This window comes from Ambystoma mexicanum, chromosome 9, assembly GCF_040938575.1.
Source record: "Ambystoma mexicanum isolate Mex_15411 chromosome 9, UKY_AmexF1_1, whole genome shotgun sequence".
Classification (NCBI taxonomy): Eukaryota; Metazoa; Chordata; class Amphibia; order Caudata; family Ambystomatidae; genus Ambystoma; species Ambystoma mexicanum.
The window spans coordinates 989,168,836-989,188,837 of record NC_090931.1 but is presented as its reverse complement, the minus strand read 5'-3'; the positions used below and the strand labels follow the sequence as shown (position 1 = coordinate 989,188,837).

At 46.1% G+C, this 20,002-nt stretch overlaps 1 protein-coding gene across 3 annotated transcripts in view; it reads right to left on the bottom strand.

Annotated features, from left to right (window-relative positions):
- RAPGEF4 (Rap guanine nucleotide exchange factor 4) overlaps positions 1 to 20,002 on the bottom strand; it is a 1,521,174-nt gene that overhangs the window by 1,047,316 nt on the left and 453,856 nt on the right. Inside the window, exon 1 of one of the 3 annotated variants that reach the window (XM_069616228.1) lies at positions 14,380 to 15,112. The exons of the other annotated variants lie outside the window; for them this stretch is intronic. Within the exon in view, the coding sequence (XP_069472329.1) occupies positions 14,380 to 14,382 (3 nt within the window). The 5' untranslated portion in view covers positions 14,383 to 15,112. Of the gene's footprint in view, positions 1 to 14,379; positions 15,113 to 20,002 lie in introns of those variants that run through there. 3 annotated transcript variants of the gene reach the window in all.

Below are 20,002 nucleotides of genomic sequence, written 5' to 3'. Positions count from 1 at the left end.
CATTGATTTGGGCTCTTTCTCTTTCCAGATTTTGTATGCACACAAGTCTACCTTCTGCCAAATGTCTGCTGGTGTTCATTGAGATTTTTGAATATCTTGCGATGTTTAAAATAGGCATTTTTAGCTTGCTTTTCAGAGAAACAGGTGATTTCAAAGCGCTTTTTTTTTTGTTTGCCACCGGCACTGCTGTTTTTCCTTTGGCACACATTTCACTCATGGCACTCCTGGCCCCTTACGCTCGCACTGGTGGGTGGCAGGTCAGGCGACCATTTTGGTGTGCGCAAAACTGCGCGGTTCTCCAGGATTCTGGCGCAAATGTGGGCTTTTCTGCCCTCTTGGATTTCATAAGCCCACAGCACCAAGTGTTGCAACATAATAACTTGAACGTGGGCCAAGACACCCAACAAGCTACCAACCAAAAATTCACACATAGACTCAGTGAATGGTGTAAACAGAAATGAAGCTGCCAACAGCACATCATAGGTCTCTTACTCTTTTTTCCCGCTCAGGTCTATTAACTTATCGCCCACCTACCCTCTTGCTTTACAGATCCACCAAAGTGCGAAGGGACCACACAGGTGGTTATAGAACACAGTGAAAAAACCTTTAACAAAACATAAAACTGGCTTTGAATTCATCCAAAATTAAAAACCTTTGCCAATTAATTAGAATATCAGACACTTTTCCACAGAAAGCTCAATCTAACCCAATTTTAGAGAGCATGTGGAAGATATCTTTGTATCTTCCATGTATCTTGTAATAACTTGTGTCTTGTGATATCTTTGTAGCTTCCTCTTCCGCGACATATATTCCGATTTCCAGAAATCTAGCTGAGTTTCTGCTACTGTTTGATGAAGAGCTGATTTTACAAAACATCAAAAGTACTTAGGCATCTTGTGCCCTGGAAAGGGTTCCCTATGACAGTCATCAAGGAGTATCCCACTCTATAGTCTAAAGTTCTGTTTGATCTATTCTCTTCCATATTATAATCACAATTGTTCCTCAAATCCTAGAAAACGTTGATTATCATCGCTATCTTTAAGAAGGGGAACATAGAATTTGCAATTAACTATAGACCAATTGCACTCTCAGATAGCATGAGCAAACATTTTTGCATGTGATTCTAGACAACTTGAATAAATGGATGAGATGGGATCAAATTGGTGATTTTTATCAATCAGGCTTTAGACCAGGGATGGACAGTTCCTTGAACAGCTCTGTACTCTTTTGCAACACATGCCTGCTGCATCAAACAAACCTTATATTTGGCTTTCATTGATCTATCTCAGATCGTTGATGGACTAAACAGAGCTAACGTGTGATACAAACTTCTACCTTCTGGTTGCCCTACTTCCATCGTCAACATTTTGATTCATCTTTAATCAGACACAGAAATAGGATTTGTCTAGACTCCACTAGAGACCTGTTGAAACCCATCAGAACCAACAGAGGCTTGGGCCAGGGCTGCATACTCACGCTGACTCATTTTAACATTTATATAGTGGACTTGGGAAGTGCAATAATCTTTAATAATTAATATCTACTGAAATTGGGACCATTTCGCATTTGTCACCTGGTATACAGGGATGACGTGTTGGTACAGGACAAATCCCCTACAGGGTTACGAAATACGCTTACATCCTCATTTCTATACATGTCTAAGAATGACCTAACAATCAATTCTATGAAAACAAAAATACTTGTAATCACCCCAGGGAAGATCAAAAGATCAAAAGGAAAGACTTAAGATTTAATTGGCACATTAATAAGGAAGCGATTAAATTGGTGGACAGTTGGAAATACTTGGGGGTTACTATTGAATAAAACACCAATCCGAAGCTAGCCCAGAAAGATCTGTATAATAATAATATTTGCCTCTCAAATGAGGAAAATCGAAAACACATATGGGAAATTCTCTATCGTCTCCTTCACTTTAAATATGCCTAAGGGAGTTCCTATTCAAGCCTTACGCTATCAATTTGGTTTAAAATCCCTACAGGCCTATATTGATTGGCAGACAATACTTTAGATCCATAACATGTATAATCCACTGCCTCACTCTCTTTTTATCACATTATTTGAATTAAAAGAAAACAGTCTTGTGCTGTATTCAACAAATGGAGGAACACATTTCTATTAATATAAAAAGCTGGAAATACCTGAACGCATTTTTCATTAAAAGTCCAAAAATCACTGACCCGGGCGGACTGGATCAACACAAGATCCCAGAATTTTAGGCACAAATTATTTCGATGTACTTGACTGAGAGCGAAAGCATTGGGAAACGTGCTTCTTTGTTTGACGGAATCTCCTAATAGAGGTTGGAGAACTACGTTATTAAGACTACGAATGAGCCGCCTCCCCACCCCTGAGATTAGTAGTTCAAGAAAGAAAACCTCACGCTTGGAGAGCATGTGCAGATTTTGTGGAGACACCACTAAGACTGAAACCTTAGAACAATTGGTAATGAACTGTCATTCTCTACAAGCAAAGCATGTAACTTATTCAGAAACGTTTTTGGAGCATTTCAGCTATATGTCACAGGAGGAGATATGGTATAACAGTACACATGGTGAATCTATAGCTTGATGCATTGCAGTGATGAAATGTATAACTGATATTTTAGAATAAGAACATGGATCGAATGTTTTTTTCTATTAACTATTGTTGTGTATTTTAAAAAATTGTGAAAGGTAAACCGTATCCCATAACAGAAAAATAAAAAAAATAAAAAAATCAAATAGCACAGTCAGCGTGGGGCAGACACAGAATAGTCATTAGTGGGTATCGAAATGTGTGCATTGTAGTACAAGCAGCGACTCAAAGTCCAAGAAAATTTCCTGTAATTAATACATGTATTCTTCTTACAAAATCAGAATAGACTGGATCATAGTTCAAACCTTTACAACTGGTGGGTTCTTCATTGTAGGGCCTGGACTGGCCCATGTGCATTTGCAACCTCTCATACGTGGGTGAAAATGAGGCTCTGAGTCATGGAATCTCAAATCTGTTGACACTGCACCATGGTACAAAATAAAACTGTATACTTCCCTACCTACACCTTGACACCCAGCCTAGCTAAATATGTATAATATGATCACCGACCACTCAAAACACTGTGAAGCACTCCTCTCCCCCTTGAGAGATGTTGTCACTTGTTCTAGGGAAGGGGCAGGGTCATGCTCAGGTTTTTCACATCACAGTAAAATTCCTTGATACATGGTGAGACAGGTGCCACCGGTGTCAGCCACTGATACCTCAGCAAAAGGATCTCTGTAAGGGCCTAACCATTTGATTGACCTACCCACCTGCACCTAAATTCTAACGACACTATAAACCATGTAAGGATACCTTCAAACCCGCATATTTCATTTGACCATATGTAGCACCACCTCTCTAAGCACAGAGACAGTGTGCCAATGCCAACACAGATAGCCCGGTAATGCTGCTACACACCAAGGCTCTGCAACAGGGAACCCCACTTCCAAACTCAGAGGGATGACAGACGGCCACCATGATGCGGATGCCATCAGCAATTGCATCCACATCACTTCTCCCCACCACACAGACCAGGGCACCTCCCGAAATCCTATCAGAGAATGGCCAGTGAGGACACAACTCCCAGTGTGCACTTGCCCTCAGAAGGATAGGTGCCCACTGGTACAGGATGCGCTTATGCTCCTGAATGGGACACATGCATGCGTTGCATTAAATAGCTTGAGTTTGTGCCAACCACAGGTAGAAGTGGGCGAGTCCATTGGGGCTAGGGCCGGCTCAGACCAAATGGCTAGCTTGAGCTTGCCTGATTACAAAGCACTCAACGGCACAGGAAGGGCCACAGGCAAAAGGCAAATGGCTGATGTTAGATTCATCACATGTCTTATTACTGTGCTTAAATGCAGTCGCACAGTCACTGAGCTAATCTAAATATTATCAACAGCAACACAGAGCAGCACCCCAACAGCCCCACCCTGTCCTTGCCGCTCTCTAGTTATGAACCCTGGTTGGCACTAAAACGGTTTGACACCGTGGCACAGAGGACACTACCAATCAGTATAGTTCCTCAAAGTATAAGCATGTATTTAATTTATTTGGTGTTTTGTAAAGAACCACCTCTATACAATATACTTCTGAGCGTTATGTGGCCATCTTTATGGTGTCCTCACAGTGCAGTGTCTGGTACAATCACCCACATGGGTACATAAAAATGGTTCCCAGAGTACAATGGTGGTTTCATCACAATATCCATCAGCAAAGCGTCCACTGACAAAGTGATCTTGTGTAAAGTGCCCCGCATTGAATCAACCCTCATTACCCATCTACCAAGAGCCCCTTCGGAAAGTGCCATTCTCACAGTCTGCATTAGTACAGCAACACTTAGTAAAGTTGCCAAAAGTATCCAGCTAAAAACTGCCAGACCATTCACTACAATTCCCATTAAAACAGCTTGCCACCGGATACCATAGTGTCTGAATACAATGACCTCATTGCTCTTGATTGCATTTGCAAGATAGTACAGAGGCCATCACTCTACTGCGCCTCAACACAGTTATGAGGAAGTCAATTTTCTATGATTGGAATGCAACAGCAGGGCTCAGGTCGAGGGTACACGCGGGCGGACACAGTCCACCCACTTTATTCAGAGGGTGGACTCAGTCCCCCCCTAGCTAAAAGAGGATCATTGGATGTCCTCTATTTACGAATTAAAGTGGACCTCAGGGAGAACCGCAGTCGCCAGGTTTGCAGGCCAGACACTTCACCACTGCACTATAACCTGATGAAAAATAACAAACAACTAAAGGTGAAATAGCTCATTTCGGTACTCCAAGTCCCAGGGAAAACATTTGTATTGGTTCTTGGAGTTTAAAACATGCACACCTTATAACGTTTTCAAAAACACTATTTGAAGAAAATATCCTCTCTTGGTTTTGTGTGTTTGTTTATTTTACAAAAGGCAAATGTCATTCGTCCTGTGCAATTTGGGAGGCTGTGCAAAGTCAATGTAATGAATTTTATTGTATTGTATTGTTTATTTATTTATAGTGCGCACCGGGCCGTCAGGCATCTGGTGCATATTTCAGCTTGCTATGCTATTTTCTGGCGACGTCACATCCCCTTGCGTTTGTTGATGAGTCCCCCTACTTTAATTTTTAGGACTTCACCACTGTGCAACAGCCTCCTCTGGACCACCCAGTTGAAGCTCGTATGCTGGTGTCATGTGCCTGGAAGCCCTGGGGCGCCTCCATGCTGTGGACTGTACTCTATGTTGAGTCACATGAGGAATGGGCACAGCAGGAAAGTTCAGGCCCACAAGCATGGCTTGATGGTTCTGTTGGAAATGTTAATTGGGTGGGGGCAAGACGTGCTGTAGAGGAGTCTGACCATTAGGAAAGGACTGTTTGTGGACAGAGATGGGCCGAAGTCTCTCAAGGTGCCATTGGCTGACAGTTTGGAAGGTTAATCAGACGTTTGACTTAATCCTACAAGAAGAGATGTATATGCCATAAACGTCAATAGAAAACTGTTCAAGAAATTAAAAAACGATTTCCAGAGAAAGGCCTTCTTGAAATAGTAAAAATGCATTTGCTTGAAACTACTAGAGGGATCACAAAAATACTCCAATCAAAATAAAGATAGGATTTAAGAGCAAGGTTCCTAGAACAACACTTTATTGTAGGCACATTAAAGGATATGGCCTTTTTGAAAATTGTTCAAGAAAAGATCTGCAAGTCAATAGAAGTCACTGGAGGCAAACAACTTCAAGAATCTAGTCATGTGGGGCAGAGGACTGAAGTGCAGCTCAAGGTTACCTTTGAACCTAGCCCTACTTGTGGTGAAACGTTCTTTGAGGTAGGAACTGGTCACAGTCGAAGTGATACAAGGCCTCAACATGCGCATATGTGTGGTTGGTGCATTTAGCCATGAGGCCTGTGGTTGATAAGAGTGCTATGGCGATGGTGGGTTGCAACCAAGGCCAAAGAAAGATGGCTAAGGGGGTATTTAGAGTGACACAGTGATTGCACCTGGTTGGTTCTTTGGTGGGTTTACACAATCCTCAGATCAATTGCTGTTGCAGGAGATATCCGATTGGGCACCATCATTTCCTCATGATCGGATCTCAGGGTTCTGCAGTGATAGTTTTTGACATTTAAAGTGTATGTGTTTTAAATGCTTACATATTTATGGTGCAGTATTTAGAACTCTTCTTGTTGACTCCATCAAGACAAGATCCCCACCATGACACATCTCTTTCTCCATGATGCCGAGTTTGGGTGGAGCACTCACCTGCCCAGACAGATTTATATACTTTGTTCAATAAATCCGACACTGCAGCTGTTCTAATGCCAGTTGTAGTTTGTGCCAACAGGTGCACCTTTCTGTTTCTTACTTAACTCTTGTTATTGGTATGCACAGGCTTGAAGGAGTGTTGGAAAGGGTCTTCTAGTAATGACCCATTACTTAACTTGGTGAAATCACTATACGGTCCTGATCCTGGAGCTTCTGGTCCCAACTAGATGCTAGATACACCGTTCTAAGCTGAGCACAGTGCTTCCAATGATAAAGATTGACTTGGGTCATCCAACAAAGAAGTAAGGTTGTCAAAGTGATGATCCTGTCAACCAGTTCTGTCAACAAGCTCTCCTTGTCCTGGATACCGCCTTGTCTCTTATAAGCGCTTCAGCTGGAGGTTGCCATGGTGACTAGGGGACGCCAGATCACGCTGGCGCTTGCACTGAGCTCCGTGATTCAGCTGACCGCTCACATAACACGGGCAGGTCACATAACACTGCCAATCATGAACTGTATATATGGAAATACCAACTACACAGCAGTGCTTCTCAGCGTTTCTTGCTAGTGGCATTTAATTCCAGTGCTTTTTGGATCGTTTTTTTCTGGCTTTTCTGACTTTGGCTTTTTCCCTTGTATTGCCCCTGGATGCTCCTGATGTTTTTTCGTGAACTGGCTTCTGGACTTTGGCTTTTCCCAGTGGATTGCTTATGCATATTCCTTAGGTTTTGGTGAACTTTTGTTTTCTCTTTACTGGAATTTTGTGACTCTGGACTCAGCTTATGTTACCTGGATTCCTTCCTTGTAATTGTGTGACTTCTGCAACCTACGGTGGATTCACCAAATCAAACCTGAACTGTTTTGCGCCCCATTAGATGCTCTCTAATGCCGCCCAGGACAGGTGCCCCTTCCTGATTCACTCTGGTCTTGCCCCGTCCTCTGGGTACACTGGTCTTCTCCTGAACTATGCAGGTGGTGGGTTACACTAACTGTGCAGAAATAAAATCCCTGAAGGTTCTGAGTGTTCTGGGTTTGGTCCTAATTCTATAGTTTACTTTTCAGCTACTGAGGGCACAGCACGGCAGCTTTCTGTTCCAACTATGGTCCCAATGGCTGTCTAGGGAGACCCTCAATGGTTCTCTTTGGCTGGTGGTTGGGTACACAGGCATAGGCAGTGCTCTTGTCCCAGCTTAACTCAGCCAGTGAGGACAAAAGTAGTCACACGTTTTTCGTGAGACAATTACTCTGCATTGAGGGGGCTCGGCCCCAGGACATGTATTAGAACATCTTGGATGCAGCTGACAGAATGGGATTTCATTCAGACACAGCCAAGGACAGTAACCCACTTCCGACAGCACAAATACTTGGCCCTTACTCATTGATTGGACTTAGGAATTCTTATCTTCATTGAATCGACCTAATCAGGGAGATATACCGAATCTTTTGTCTCAGCCCAAAGACTCATAAAGGAACCATATTCTAATCTATCATACCGTAAGCTTGTCCTCTTCTAATACTGTATTTTCTACCCTTTCTGCTCCCTCGACTTTTTTTTACTGACTTTGTTCCTGTCTCAGACTCTGACGAATCACTTCTGCTGGCTAAGGGCCATCCAACAGCAGCTACTGCGGATCCTATTCCATCCGCTCTTATTTCTAAAATCTGTCCTTCTCTCGTACCATTTCTTGTCTCCTCTTTCAATACCTGCCTCTCAACTTCTGTTTTTCCTTCAGCTTTCAAACATGCAACTGTTATTCCTATTCTAAAAAAAACTCTGCTAATCCTCTCATTCTCTCTAACCTTTGTCCTATTTCACTTTTGCCCTATGGATCTAAGCTTCTAGAGCGCTTAGTATACTCTCAGACTTCTTCTTTTGTCAATGATCTATCTCTCCTCCAACATTTTCAATCTGGGTTTTTCCCCGTCACTCCACCGAGACTGCTTTGACTTGTGTGCTTAATTCTCTTCTTTCAGTCCGCTATGCTAAATACTCCTCTTTTCTTATTCTTCTGGATCTATCCGCAGCTTTCAACACCGTTGATCACTCTTTGCTTTTGGAAACTCTTTCCTCATTTGGACTTAGGGGTTCTGTTCTTTCCTGGTTCTCTTCTTATGGCTCTAATAGAACCTTTTCTGTCTCTTGGGGTGGTAATACCTCCTCACCTCTCCCTCTTTAGCACAGTGTCCCTGAAGGGTCAGTCTTGGGTCCTTTTCTTTTCTCACTATATACTGCACTACTCGCGTCTATTATCTCTTTGTGCGGACTCTCATCACTTTTACGTCGACAACAAGCAACTTTTTCTATCCTTTTCTTCCTTCACTTCAGAAATACATCATACCCTTACATCTCGTCTTTCTGACATCAAAACCTGAATGGCGACTCACTTTCTCACTTTAAACGCTGGGAAGACTGACGTCTTATTCTTCCCTGCTAACACGAAACCACCCCACCTCACACCACTGTCCATCTCTTTTCCTCTGTCTACTCTTTCTATCTCTCCTACTGCACGTAATCTTGGTCTTTATCTCGATTCTAATCTCTCGTTTACTCACCACATTTCTCTCACGTGTTGCTCCTGTCACTTTCATCTCTATAATATTCGTAAAGTTTGTGCTTCTCTTACGTTTCATGCTATTAGGCTTCTCATTTATGCTCTTATTTTTTCTCTGCTTTTTTACTGTTCTGTTACGCTTTTTGGCCTCCCATCTTCTCGTCTTGCTCCTCTAAAATCTATCTATCATTCTTCAGTTTGTATACTCTCTCTTCTCCCATATCGTAATTCTATTACAACATCTCTTGTTTCACTTGGCTGGCTACCCTTTCCTTCTCAACTTAAATTTAATTTCCTCTGTCTAGTCTTTAAATGTCTCTATGGTCTAGCCCCTGACTATCTTGCTGCACTTGTATCTTTCTATACTCTCTCTCGACCTCTTTGTTCTTCCTTCCTTTTCCGGTTGAACGTTCACCCCCCACCTTGTGCCCAATCCCGTTTTTGTTCTTTTCAGCTCCTTTTCACTGGAACGCTCTACCACTTACTCTTCGGTCTACTTTGGTCTATCTCTGTCTACTCTCTCTTTCGTGTCTCTTTGAAAATACACCCCCCCCCATTGTTCCTGATTGTTAGCTACCAGAATTGATGTTCGACCAATTTAGCTGATCATTATTGTTGTACTGCTTAATTTTAACTCTGTGCAGTGCTTTGGACCAAGGCGCTTTATAAACTACAATAAAAATACAAAAATATCAAACTATATAACAAAACTCCAAACATGATCAAAGGTTGTACCAAACCTCTGCTATGCTGACGCTGTGTTTCTCCACTGCCGCAAATGTGGTCTGTGACAAGCGGGTATGTAACCAGGCTTGGATCTGTCATGTTGCGTCTACCTTAAATCTTGATTTCTGAAGAACATGGCATTGATCAAAATGGTACAGGACACTGAGGCCAGGCTTGGCAGAAGTTTCTCTGGACCAAGGTCACCACGAGGTCCTCATTTATTGACGTAAAAAGGTCCAAATATGGCAGTTGAGCAGAATTCCTTGAGCTTCCTACTGAAGGCCTCGCTGGGGCTCAAATCCAGGGCTGGGAAAGCAGCATTAAACACACGAGGAGAAGGAAGCGGAGCAGAGTCTGAAAGCTACAGAGAGAGCAGGAGGTGTGCATTAGTGAGCGCCAAGCACTCTACTGGAATCTCTCCTGGTGAAGAGCAAGCCATTCCTGCGCCATTGCCAGTGAGAAAGTGTGGCTCCGATTAAGGCAAACAGCCTCCCCTAGAGTGCACTTGGACTCCGGCAGCAAACCAGTGAATAGCATGTAAACGCAGTGGCATCAAGTGCGTGACATACAGGAAACATGCCAGGCCCTTCACACCAAGGTGAACAGGACTGATGTTCCGGCTCTACTCCAGCTGCCCCATGGGACATGTCACCACAATTTACCATGGCATTTCTATCAGGGGGGGCCTACCGCCATACCCTCCGTTCTAGCTTGACCGCACCGTTTACTTTACTCCCAACCCCCTATTTCTCTACCCCTGTCCGTCCACCCCCATCTGGTGCAGTAAAGTGTGGTAAAATGCCCCACCGAAAATGCAGCGAGTGGTGTGCAGTCGGATGGATGGATGGAGTTCAATTTCCCTGTTCAGCCCACACAAGCTGCACTACTGTGAGGGTGCGGCCTTGCTGTTCATGCACATGTGTATCGTTAGAGCCAACATCAGGAAATTGCTTACGCGATTCATCTCCAAAGTGAAGTGTATTAGCTTCTCTTACACGTCTCGGGAGGATAGCTCAGGAGCAACGTGCTCGCTTTGGAAAGCAAGACGACACAGGAAAACACAGGTTCGAGCCCCGGGTCCACACTTAGAAACCTCTGGGTGTTAAGCGTGTTGAACCCAGTCGAGAGGCGGATTCCAGATCATTGCAGCCGCTTGTTGGAAGCCTTCCATTGCTTTTCCCACAGATGCAGCCACTGTAGGGGTTCAACCGGCAACGGCGAAGCCCTCTATGGACTGGCAGCCTACAATTATCTCTGTGTCACTTTGAAGGCAACTCCTTGCAGCTGGCAGCCCTCTGTCCCACCAGCACCCCATTGTCCTCCTCGCAGAACCCTTCTTTATGGCAGCAGAGTAAGAGCCACACCTTCGCCCCTGTGAGTTGAACATCTCTTGGAGGAGTCTGTGCGATTCTGAATCTTAATAAACTGCAAGAGTGGCGCGTTGCTTGTAAGTGCGATCGATGCAAGGTAATTGGTCTAGGAGGCTGGGAGGCGTTGATGGCGTTATTATTGCCCCATTATGGCTAATGCACGCTGGCCGTGTTCACCATCACTTAGCAATTACATCTTGAATAATGAAGAGCGTTTGGCTCAGTCCCACGCTCATCACCAGGCTTCCAAAAACGTGTAGCACTGAGAACGCCTTAGGAATCTTTCTAAAGAAATGACCGTGTGCGGAAGAGCACAAGGGTTCCCCGTCAGCCCAGAGATGACAAGAGGAACCCCCTTATCGATACTTATGACCAAAGGCAGAGCCGGCCCGAGGCATGCGCAGTGTGTGCGCTCGCACAGGGCCCCTCTGTCGGGATGGGGGGGCTGCAGGCGCCAGTGCCTGCCTCGACTATCACAGGTCACAATATTTTAAAGAGGGGATGTGCTGCTTTCTTGGACGATTTGTGCTTTTTCCGAGTGAGACCACAGCGTCACCTCCCCAAGCCATTGTGGACAAATACCACCACCACCAAGAAAAAAAAATACCACCTCCCAGCGCTCCTCCAGACGCTGCAGACCCCATAATTACTGCTAATCATGTTCTTTGTTCTAGCCTACCTTTTAAAGCAGGAGTGATTTACACGTCATGGCTCATTTAAGAAACCATTGTTTTGGGCAAGGCGTTCCCGTGCTAAAAAATGCAAAGGGTCATTTTTATTCTAAAAGCACACACAAAGCACCAATTAGCTGCCTACATTTACACCCTCCTCCAGGCCACCTAAAATATATCTCAGAGAGCAGTTTTAAACTAACTACATTATTAGAAGATGTTCATATTTAACACACCAAAAACAGTTTCTTTTTGGTAGTATGTAATATTTTCATCACACCATTTATAAAAACCTGTATTTGTCAAACATTGAAACACAAACAGTACAAAAAGTACATTTTCAAAACTCAAAGGCCATGTTTCGCCTTCTGCCGAATGGCATTCTGGTATTTGCAGTCTCCCATTCAAGAAGAGGAGACTAATGCCACAATTGAACCATGTGTGACTAACATGTTCTAGGATTTACATATGTGCGTGTGTGTGTGTGTGTGTGTACCTTACTATGGTTTGTGTACTTTTTAGTCATATTTATACTGAGTACTGTACAAAGCCAAACCTGGGGATAAGGGCCAACGATGAGCACGCAAGCTAGTCATTTACATATGCCCAAGATGTGGTAAGAGGTTGCGATCCTGGAGATGTCATTTTCCCACATTGTGTTGTTTCTTAGGGCATAAGTAGAGGATGCATGTAGGTGGCACACTTTTTTCAGAGGGTGGCCACTACCCCACTTGGGTATTTTTGAGTCTGGCAAACTTGTTCAAGTGTTCGGCTACAAGAATTTCAGCCAGGTTGTCCAAGTGCAGACGCTTACCCACAAGACCACATAAAAGTGTCATCAAAACATGTGTCTCATACTGAGATTTTCTTTTCCTGGGAATACACAGGAAGATATACACATATACAGGAAGATTTACACATATACAGGAAGATATACACATAACATCTCGGCAACAGTCACCTAACCTGCTCAGTTGCCGTTGCAACATTCTGTTATGGGATCCTCTGCTTCCTCCTTTCAATTCCTGCACCCCGCCAACCAGTTGTGGCCTGCTCACCCCCTCCATTGAAGGCTTGGGGGTACATTGTTGAGGCTCTCTTGTCATTTTGTCTGCTACTACACAGTAAAGCCTCTCTCCTGATATTGCCACATCTGTAAATGTTAACACTGACATTTCATATCCTGGCCCGTCACATTGCATGTGTCTCCTGCTTTACTGATGGCAACATGCTTTTAATGTAACTGGCCATAATATTTTGTATATTAAAGACTCATTTTGTGAAATCATTTTCTGTAATAACACGGGTCACCAGTTATGCAAATAAGGGCGCCCCGCACATATTATGCCACCCAGAGCCCCGCAACTCCTAGAGCCGGCCCTGAGCAAAGATCATCCGTCAGCTACCACAGCCCACTCACTGTGATGAGAGGTTATACCACGTGCCATGTAACATGCACCATGACAACAACACACATTTTAGGAAAGAACATTACACCAATGGGAGACAAAAAAAACTGCAGTTTCCAGGGACACTGCGCAGGAACGGGTGCAAATGAGAGACTTCCCCCTATTCTCAGAGCTATACACTAGAAATTAAATACATTTAAAGGTGCATTTTGGGGTTTTTGGGCAACCCCGCAAATATTTCATTGTAGCCTTGGGTAGTATAAAAAGTTCAGCAAATATATTCGGCTCACATTTGAGTCTATATGTCCCCTTTAATTGTAGAGAAACCGGATTCAAATGGAAGAGCCTACCCAAAGCTAGATTAAAATGTGCCTATACATCACAGGTGAAATTCCTGCTGTCCCCGTGACAAGTGAAACATCTGGCCGCCATGTGTTGCATGCCTGCCAGGAACATGAAGAACACTTGGGCTCCGTGCCTGGCATGCCTGCCGTGAACCAAGTGAATCAAGGGCTGCCATGCCTGTAATTCTGCCATTAGCATGGAAAATACATGACTGTCATGACTTGCATGAAGCAGGTGAAACACCTGACCGCCATGCTTAGCATGCCTGACAAGAACCAGGTGAAACACCTGACCGCCATTTCTGGCATGAATGCCATAAACCAGGAGAAACACCTGACTGCCATGTCTGGCATTAACCAAATGAAACACCTGTCAGCCACACCTGACGTGAACCAGGTGAAACACCTGTTACCTTTGGTACCATTGTGTGGGCTCGCCTATCAGCTGTCAGAAAGAAGGCAGCATCACAACACGGCAGCTTCCATCAGCACCCAGCCTGCGAGTAACAATAGCAGCACTCCAGCTCCCCGCGCAGAACCTATCCCAACCGTCCCCAGATTGCAATGACCCTGGCAGGATTTCATTCACAACTCGTCTAAACACAGGCACTTCACCCCGCTGCTTACTGTATGTGCTGGTGCAGGCAAGCCAGTGATCAAACCATGAAATACTATTGAAAGGCGCAGCAGATAGTTGCCAGCGTGAGACAGGATGAAAGGTTCCGCCTGTGCACGGGAAGGCTGGCAGCAGAAGCGGCGCAGCAAATGCCCGAGAGGCTGACAGGCTTCCCGGGGGGTCAACGGCGCCCCTTCAATCATTACTGCAGAAGGACATCTAACCTGGCAGGGGCAGCAGCCTGCCAAGGGGAGACTTCTTTCGCGAACTTTCTGTAAAGTCATATTTGTATCGGCAATCAGCGCCTATTCATTCAACGCGCCATCTATGCGCTCTACCCGCGCAGGTGCCTGGGAATGTGATAAGCAAATGAGCAGTTTCCTCGCAGCTGATCTCGACTTACCATCTGGACTCAGTCCCATTGATTCTCCGTTGAGATGGCCCCAGCTGCAGACTTGTCGGGAATAACACACATATTCGCCAGCGATGTCATGACGTCAAAGCTCCTCAAGATTGTTTCGCTCCCAGACTGAGCAAGGAAATTACATGTGACGGGCAGCGCTGCTCCAAGCCCCGCCAAAACAATCCCCCAGGTCAACGCGACGGCTCGAGGAACCCAACAATGTATATGTGTTACTTCCAGGCTTTAAAGCAAGAAATAATGACGCAGTAAAACGTGCGCCTGACACTGCGCCCGGGAAGAAATCTCCAGGGCGGAAAAAACCCAGAGATTTAAGCCGCAAATTTGGGAAAAGTTCATTTAAAAAAAGCTCGTTTTCCTCAGCGCATCAGCTTGGCTGCAGGAACTGCACGGCTGCACAGGCGGGCAGGGAGGGCGCGCTTGCACTGCTGCGCTCGCATAGGTCCCGCGTGGCACGGCTCCCTCGGGCTACACATTCGCCTTATGCACGCTCTGCTGTGCTCGCCGCTGTGGCGTGCAGGCACATGGTGAACTTGTCATCAGCGCCCCTCTCTGTGGTGCTCGGGAGCCGCGCTGATTCGCCTGGGCCATCTCTCTCCTGCAGAGTAACACGAGCGTTTCTGCTCAGACTTTCTCCCTGGCTTCGGCTCCTGATGCCCGGCAAAGCAACGGAGGAAGCACGGGCCAGCCGCCGCCGCCGCCTCCCCGCACCACAACGGCAAACACGAGGTGCGAGCATTGTGGTGGTAGGGCTTGCCTCACTGGACTTTGCGCCTTTTAGCGTCTCGCTGGGAGCGGCACAGGACGCCAGCTGCCTGGAGACAGAAGCGGGCAACGTGCAAGCTCCCTTTCCGTGCAGGATTGCAGAGAAAGGCTGCAGGCCACACTGCGCCGTCCTCCCCAACAGAACTCTCTGGTGGGACAATGTGACGCACCATAGAATGCAGGTGTTTGTCGTTCACGTTTTTGGGATGAACTCATCTGCTTAATATCATCGTTTGACAAAGTTATGCATCATGTTCACAGCATCTTCACATCAAGCAATCTATATAATACGTGAGCTGCGAATTTAGAAAAAGAAAGGGCTACCCCGGCATGGTTTGCCATGTCTTCTGTCCAGTGCTGTAATTGGACTGCAACCTCGAGCCCGGGCTCTTAAGGGGGCGTGGCCTGGCAGCGGGTTCGGTGCCACAATTAAGAGGCAACAGCTCACCGGAATGCTGCCTGTTAGGCCACAACCCCATAAGAGCCCAGGCTCGATTTTGCAAAAGGGGAGGGGCCTTGGCCCAACTGGCAACATTCAGGTTAGGTAAGTGTTGCCTGGGCTTTTAATAGCGGCGCTGATCCCCTGCCAGGCACCCCGTTCCCTAGAGAGGCGGGGTATCATCACTCTCTCACCTGGGGTGCAAGGGTGATGATCCGGGCATCTCTAATGAAAGGGGTGCCGGGCAGGGGAGTCAGCGTCTCAATGAAACGGCAAGGCTTACACAACAGAGCTTCAGGCTTTAGAAAAAAAGCCTTGGCTTCTAGAAGGCTGGTGGACTGGGGTTAGCAGGGGACATTAGGAAGCCCCGGCAGAGCCCCGTCTCAAACACAATTTTAAGAGCCTGATGCGGCTCTGCCCCAGCTAGCCCCAGTGAACTGGGGGACTCGATTAAGATGAAGGCTTTGAACCTTTGACAACAGTGCTTTAGACATGCACCACCCTGGTGGGAGGCTAGTCCTCCTGAATGGGTGTGCTCCTTTGATACCTCGACCCAGGGCCACTGCCTGCTGTGCGGCGGTCTCTGGAGGAGTGGTTTACTGGCCCTCACAAAGAGAATCAAAGAGAGGCTGGGTTTCTGTCCTGCCGGGTGGCAGGTTCGGGCCATCTCACCCTTACACACATTGGGCCTCATTATAAGTTTGGCGGTAGTCTTGCCGGTAAAACGGGCAGGATTACCCCAAACTTCCGAAAATTTCCAGCACCCCAGAATGGGCAATTACCAGGTCATTACGGCCCTGCCAGACCCGGTAATTGCCCATTTGTGGGCGCCGGAATGAAATGCTCCCCATTCCCATTTGAGGGCTCAATGGGAATGGGGAGGTCGGATGCACCGGCACCATTAATAATGGTGCCGGTGCATCCGACATGCTCTGCTCGCGGGTGCCGTTCCGCCCGCCAGGTCCAACCTGGCGGATGAAAAGGCACCCGCGAGCAAAACTCATGGTTTGCTGGTCCGGTAACTATGGTACTGGCAAGCTTACCGGTATCGTAGTACCGGACCGGCAAACTTATAATGAGGCCCATTCCCTTCCACAGCAGAGCTGACTCACAGGAGCTGACACTTGTGTAATATCAATTGGTTTGTGGCGGCCACAATCAAAAGTATCGCCCTGCACTATGCCTAAACTCAGGCATAGCTTATTCTTAGAGATTACCCTGCCACCAGCATGGGGTACTCATGATCAGTGCAATTTGGGTACAGGGGGCATATATGAAGTGATGCTCTTGTGATGCTGTGACATTGCTGTCACTGCGGCGGTCGAGTGGGCATCTTGTGACCTTTGAAACTGCCACGAGCAGAGAGGGTACTGCGGATGCAGCAGGGTGAAAATGCACTATGCTTTTAGCACGGAGTTGCAGAAAAGGGGGATCTGTTTAGTAGATGACCCCTTTGGAGATCATTTTTGATAATAAAATCAAAAAAGCCAGGGCTTGGCATTCTTGCCAGATGGAAAATAGCTCCCAGCGTGTTTGTCGTTTTGCAACTTGAACAAAAACTAGTGGGGAGGGGGTGGGCAAGGGACGTGGACATTGGGGTTGGGAAGGTGCAGGAGAGGAAGCGGAGCAAGGCACAGTTACGTGAATTTCCAGTGGAAAAGATGGCAGCCTACTGCTTCGGATTGGAGGTTTTAGCTTTTGGTCAAGACCCCGTTCTGAGTCTCCTGATTGGCTGGAAGGCCACATCCACACGCTGGGTTATAATTTATATTATTAACTTTATTGATCTTTCTCACTGGTAATAATGCAAATATTCACTGTTCTCCAATCACACAGACCCTTCCCATTCACCAGCAATGCTCACATACAGCCCAGGAAATGGGCCGAACAAGACGGAGCAGCACCCCATACCAGGCCCAGGGGCTTGCCCACAACACTCATAGATCTGCTCTGAAGCCATGTTATCACACAGATGTGCAACCCACACTTCAACGAGTAGGCAGCTTGCAGGAGATTCTTCAGCTCTGCCAAGCCATCTGAAAGTGGTCTGTTTGTTGAGGAAAAGTTTGCTTGTGCATGTGATAACTCAGATTCAGAACAGGAACCTCTCAGGAGGCAAGTTATCACATGCATGAGCAACCAACGTTTCAACAAACAGACACTTTCAGTAGACTTGGCACAGGAAACTGAATACAGAAACAGCCAAAGCCTCACATACTCATTGCAGCTGTCCAAACTGCTATATATATCCTGCAATGTACAGCCACTTTTTGCTTAGGGTGTGTAGTGCGACCAATCAAAACTGCAGAGCCCAACTTCCATTTTTGTTCAAAAGGGTTTCTTACTGAATCACTATAAATGATGTATATGAATTTCTACAATCTAGTTATTTTGAAAGATGGCAAGATTATATATGTATAAGTTCTCTCTTTTTCTAAAAACTTAACTGTTTACGAGACCTTATAAAATGTGCTTGGAAACATTTCCTTTCCATTACTTTATAGGTGTGCAGGGGACTGGAGTTCCATTATCAATGGGAATTCTACTGTGTTCATTCTCACTAGTACTGTCACACTGCCAAGTCCCAACTCAAACTCCACAGTCCCTGTCACACTCCCAACTGGGCTCCTAAAACCGTATGTTCCCCAGTTCCTCTTGCACTGTCCAGTGCTTCATTATTTCACAGCATCTCTTTGCCTCAGTCTTTCCTTTGTTCCCCCAATATCTTGCTCCTTCTACACCTCACGTTCTTTCTCACAGCCTATTAAGCTCTCCCCCATATCATCTCTCCCAATCTGCTTCTCACTCCCTCTTCCACAAGTCACTCCCCCTCTGGCTCATTGCTCTACGGCAGCTGGCCCAATGCTTCTCTCTCCTGCTCTGGCCCACTGCTCTCTCTCTGTCCTCTGGCCAAATGCTCGTAGTTCCTTCTCTGGCCACTTGGGGAGTGCTTACTCACTGGCTCACAGCTCACTCATGGGCCTCTGACTCACCACTCCCTTTTTGATTAATTGCTCCACTCTGGCCTCTGGCCCATCGTTCCCTCTCTGGACTCTGGCCCAGCACTCCATGTCTGACCTCTGGCCCACTGCTCCCCGTCTGGCATCTATCCCAATCCCACTCTCTCTCTCTCTCCATACTCTGGCCAATCGCTTCCTGTCTAGACTCTGGTCAATCACATAATGTCTGGCCTCTGGTCAATCATCTCCTGTCTGCACTTTGGTCAATCACCCCCTGTCTAAGCTCTGTCAATCGCTCCATCTCTGGACTCTGGTCAATCGCTCCATCTCTGGACTTTGGCTAATCGCTCCCTGTCTGGCCTTTGGCCAAATGCAAACTACACCCTCTCTGGCCCACTGCACCCTCTCCCCCTTCTTACCCATATTAGCATGGCTATTTTTTGTAAAACTGCAGATTTTCTTTTTTTAAAACGTCAGTTTTGCAGGTAATTTTGCAAAACCCCAGTTTTTGCACTTTTTGAAAAAAAGCAAATTTCATAGGTTTTACCGACTGCAAAATCACGATGAACTGGGAGTTTGTTTAAGACACACATTACAATAAATTGTGTAGGGGGGTCACCTACGTATAAAGTTTGTAACAAACTTCTAGCTTGCTATTTTGCATTATATTATGAACATTTGACTAGCCACATGAAAGACAACCCTTTTATTTGCAAATAAAGCTAGCAGACATCATGGATATCAATGAATCTTAAAAGTACTTTTTTATGTTACTCCTTTCTATTGGTGGCAAAGACTGATTTGGCAGGTAACCAGAGGGGTGTGGGCTGGGGATGTTTCATATGGAAAATGGTTTCATAAATTCATGCCCCAGCAAGGCGCTGCTAACCAAGGAAATGTCTTTCCCAGTAACTGAGGGCCTTTGTTAAGGTGCCTTTTGTCATCTTCATTTTGTTCCTACTCACGGCAGCAGTGAAGGAGAGCAGGCCCCTGTATCAGTGCCATAATGGGATGGGGGTGGCTGCTGCCATGAGATGGTACTGTCGCCCACTAGCAGAGCATTACAAGAAACACAAACAAGCGTCAAAGCCTTGTTGCACAGAATACCAGACAATGAACGGCCAGGGCACGTTCCCCCAGCTGCAGGGCCATCCTAAAGAGGCAGCAGCTGGGGAAAAAGTCCCGGACCACCTGGAAATGTCCAGTTAGGGCACTGTGGAGCAAGCTGCACCCTCTCCCCTTCCCCGCCTCGCTTGTCGGTACACTACTGACTGTCCGAGAAGCACAACAATCAGAGGCCCTAAATAGCAACTCACCCACAATCTACAACATATACTTACTCACTGGGCCTCGGCCAAACAACCATGGAGCCATTTTGGCTCCCTCCACTATAACATAATTCATACTATGTCCCGAGGGAGTGACTTGGCACTCCCCCATT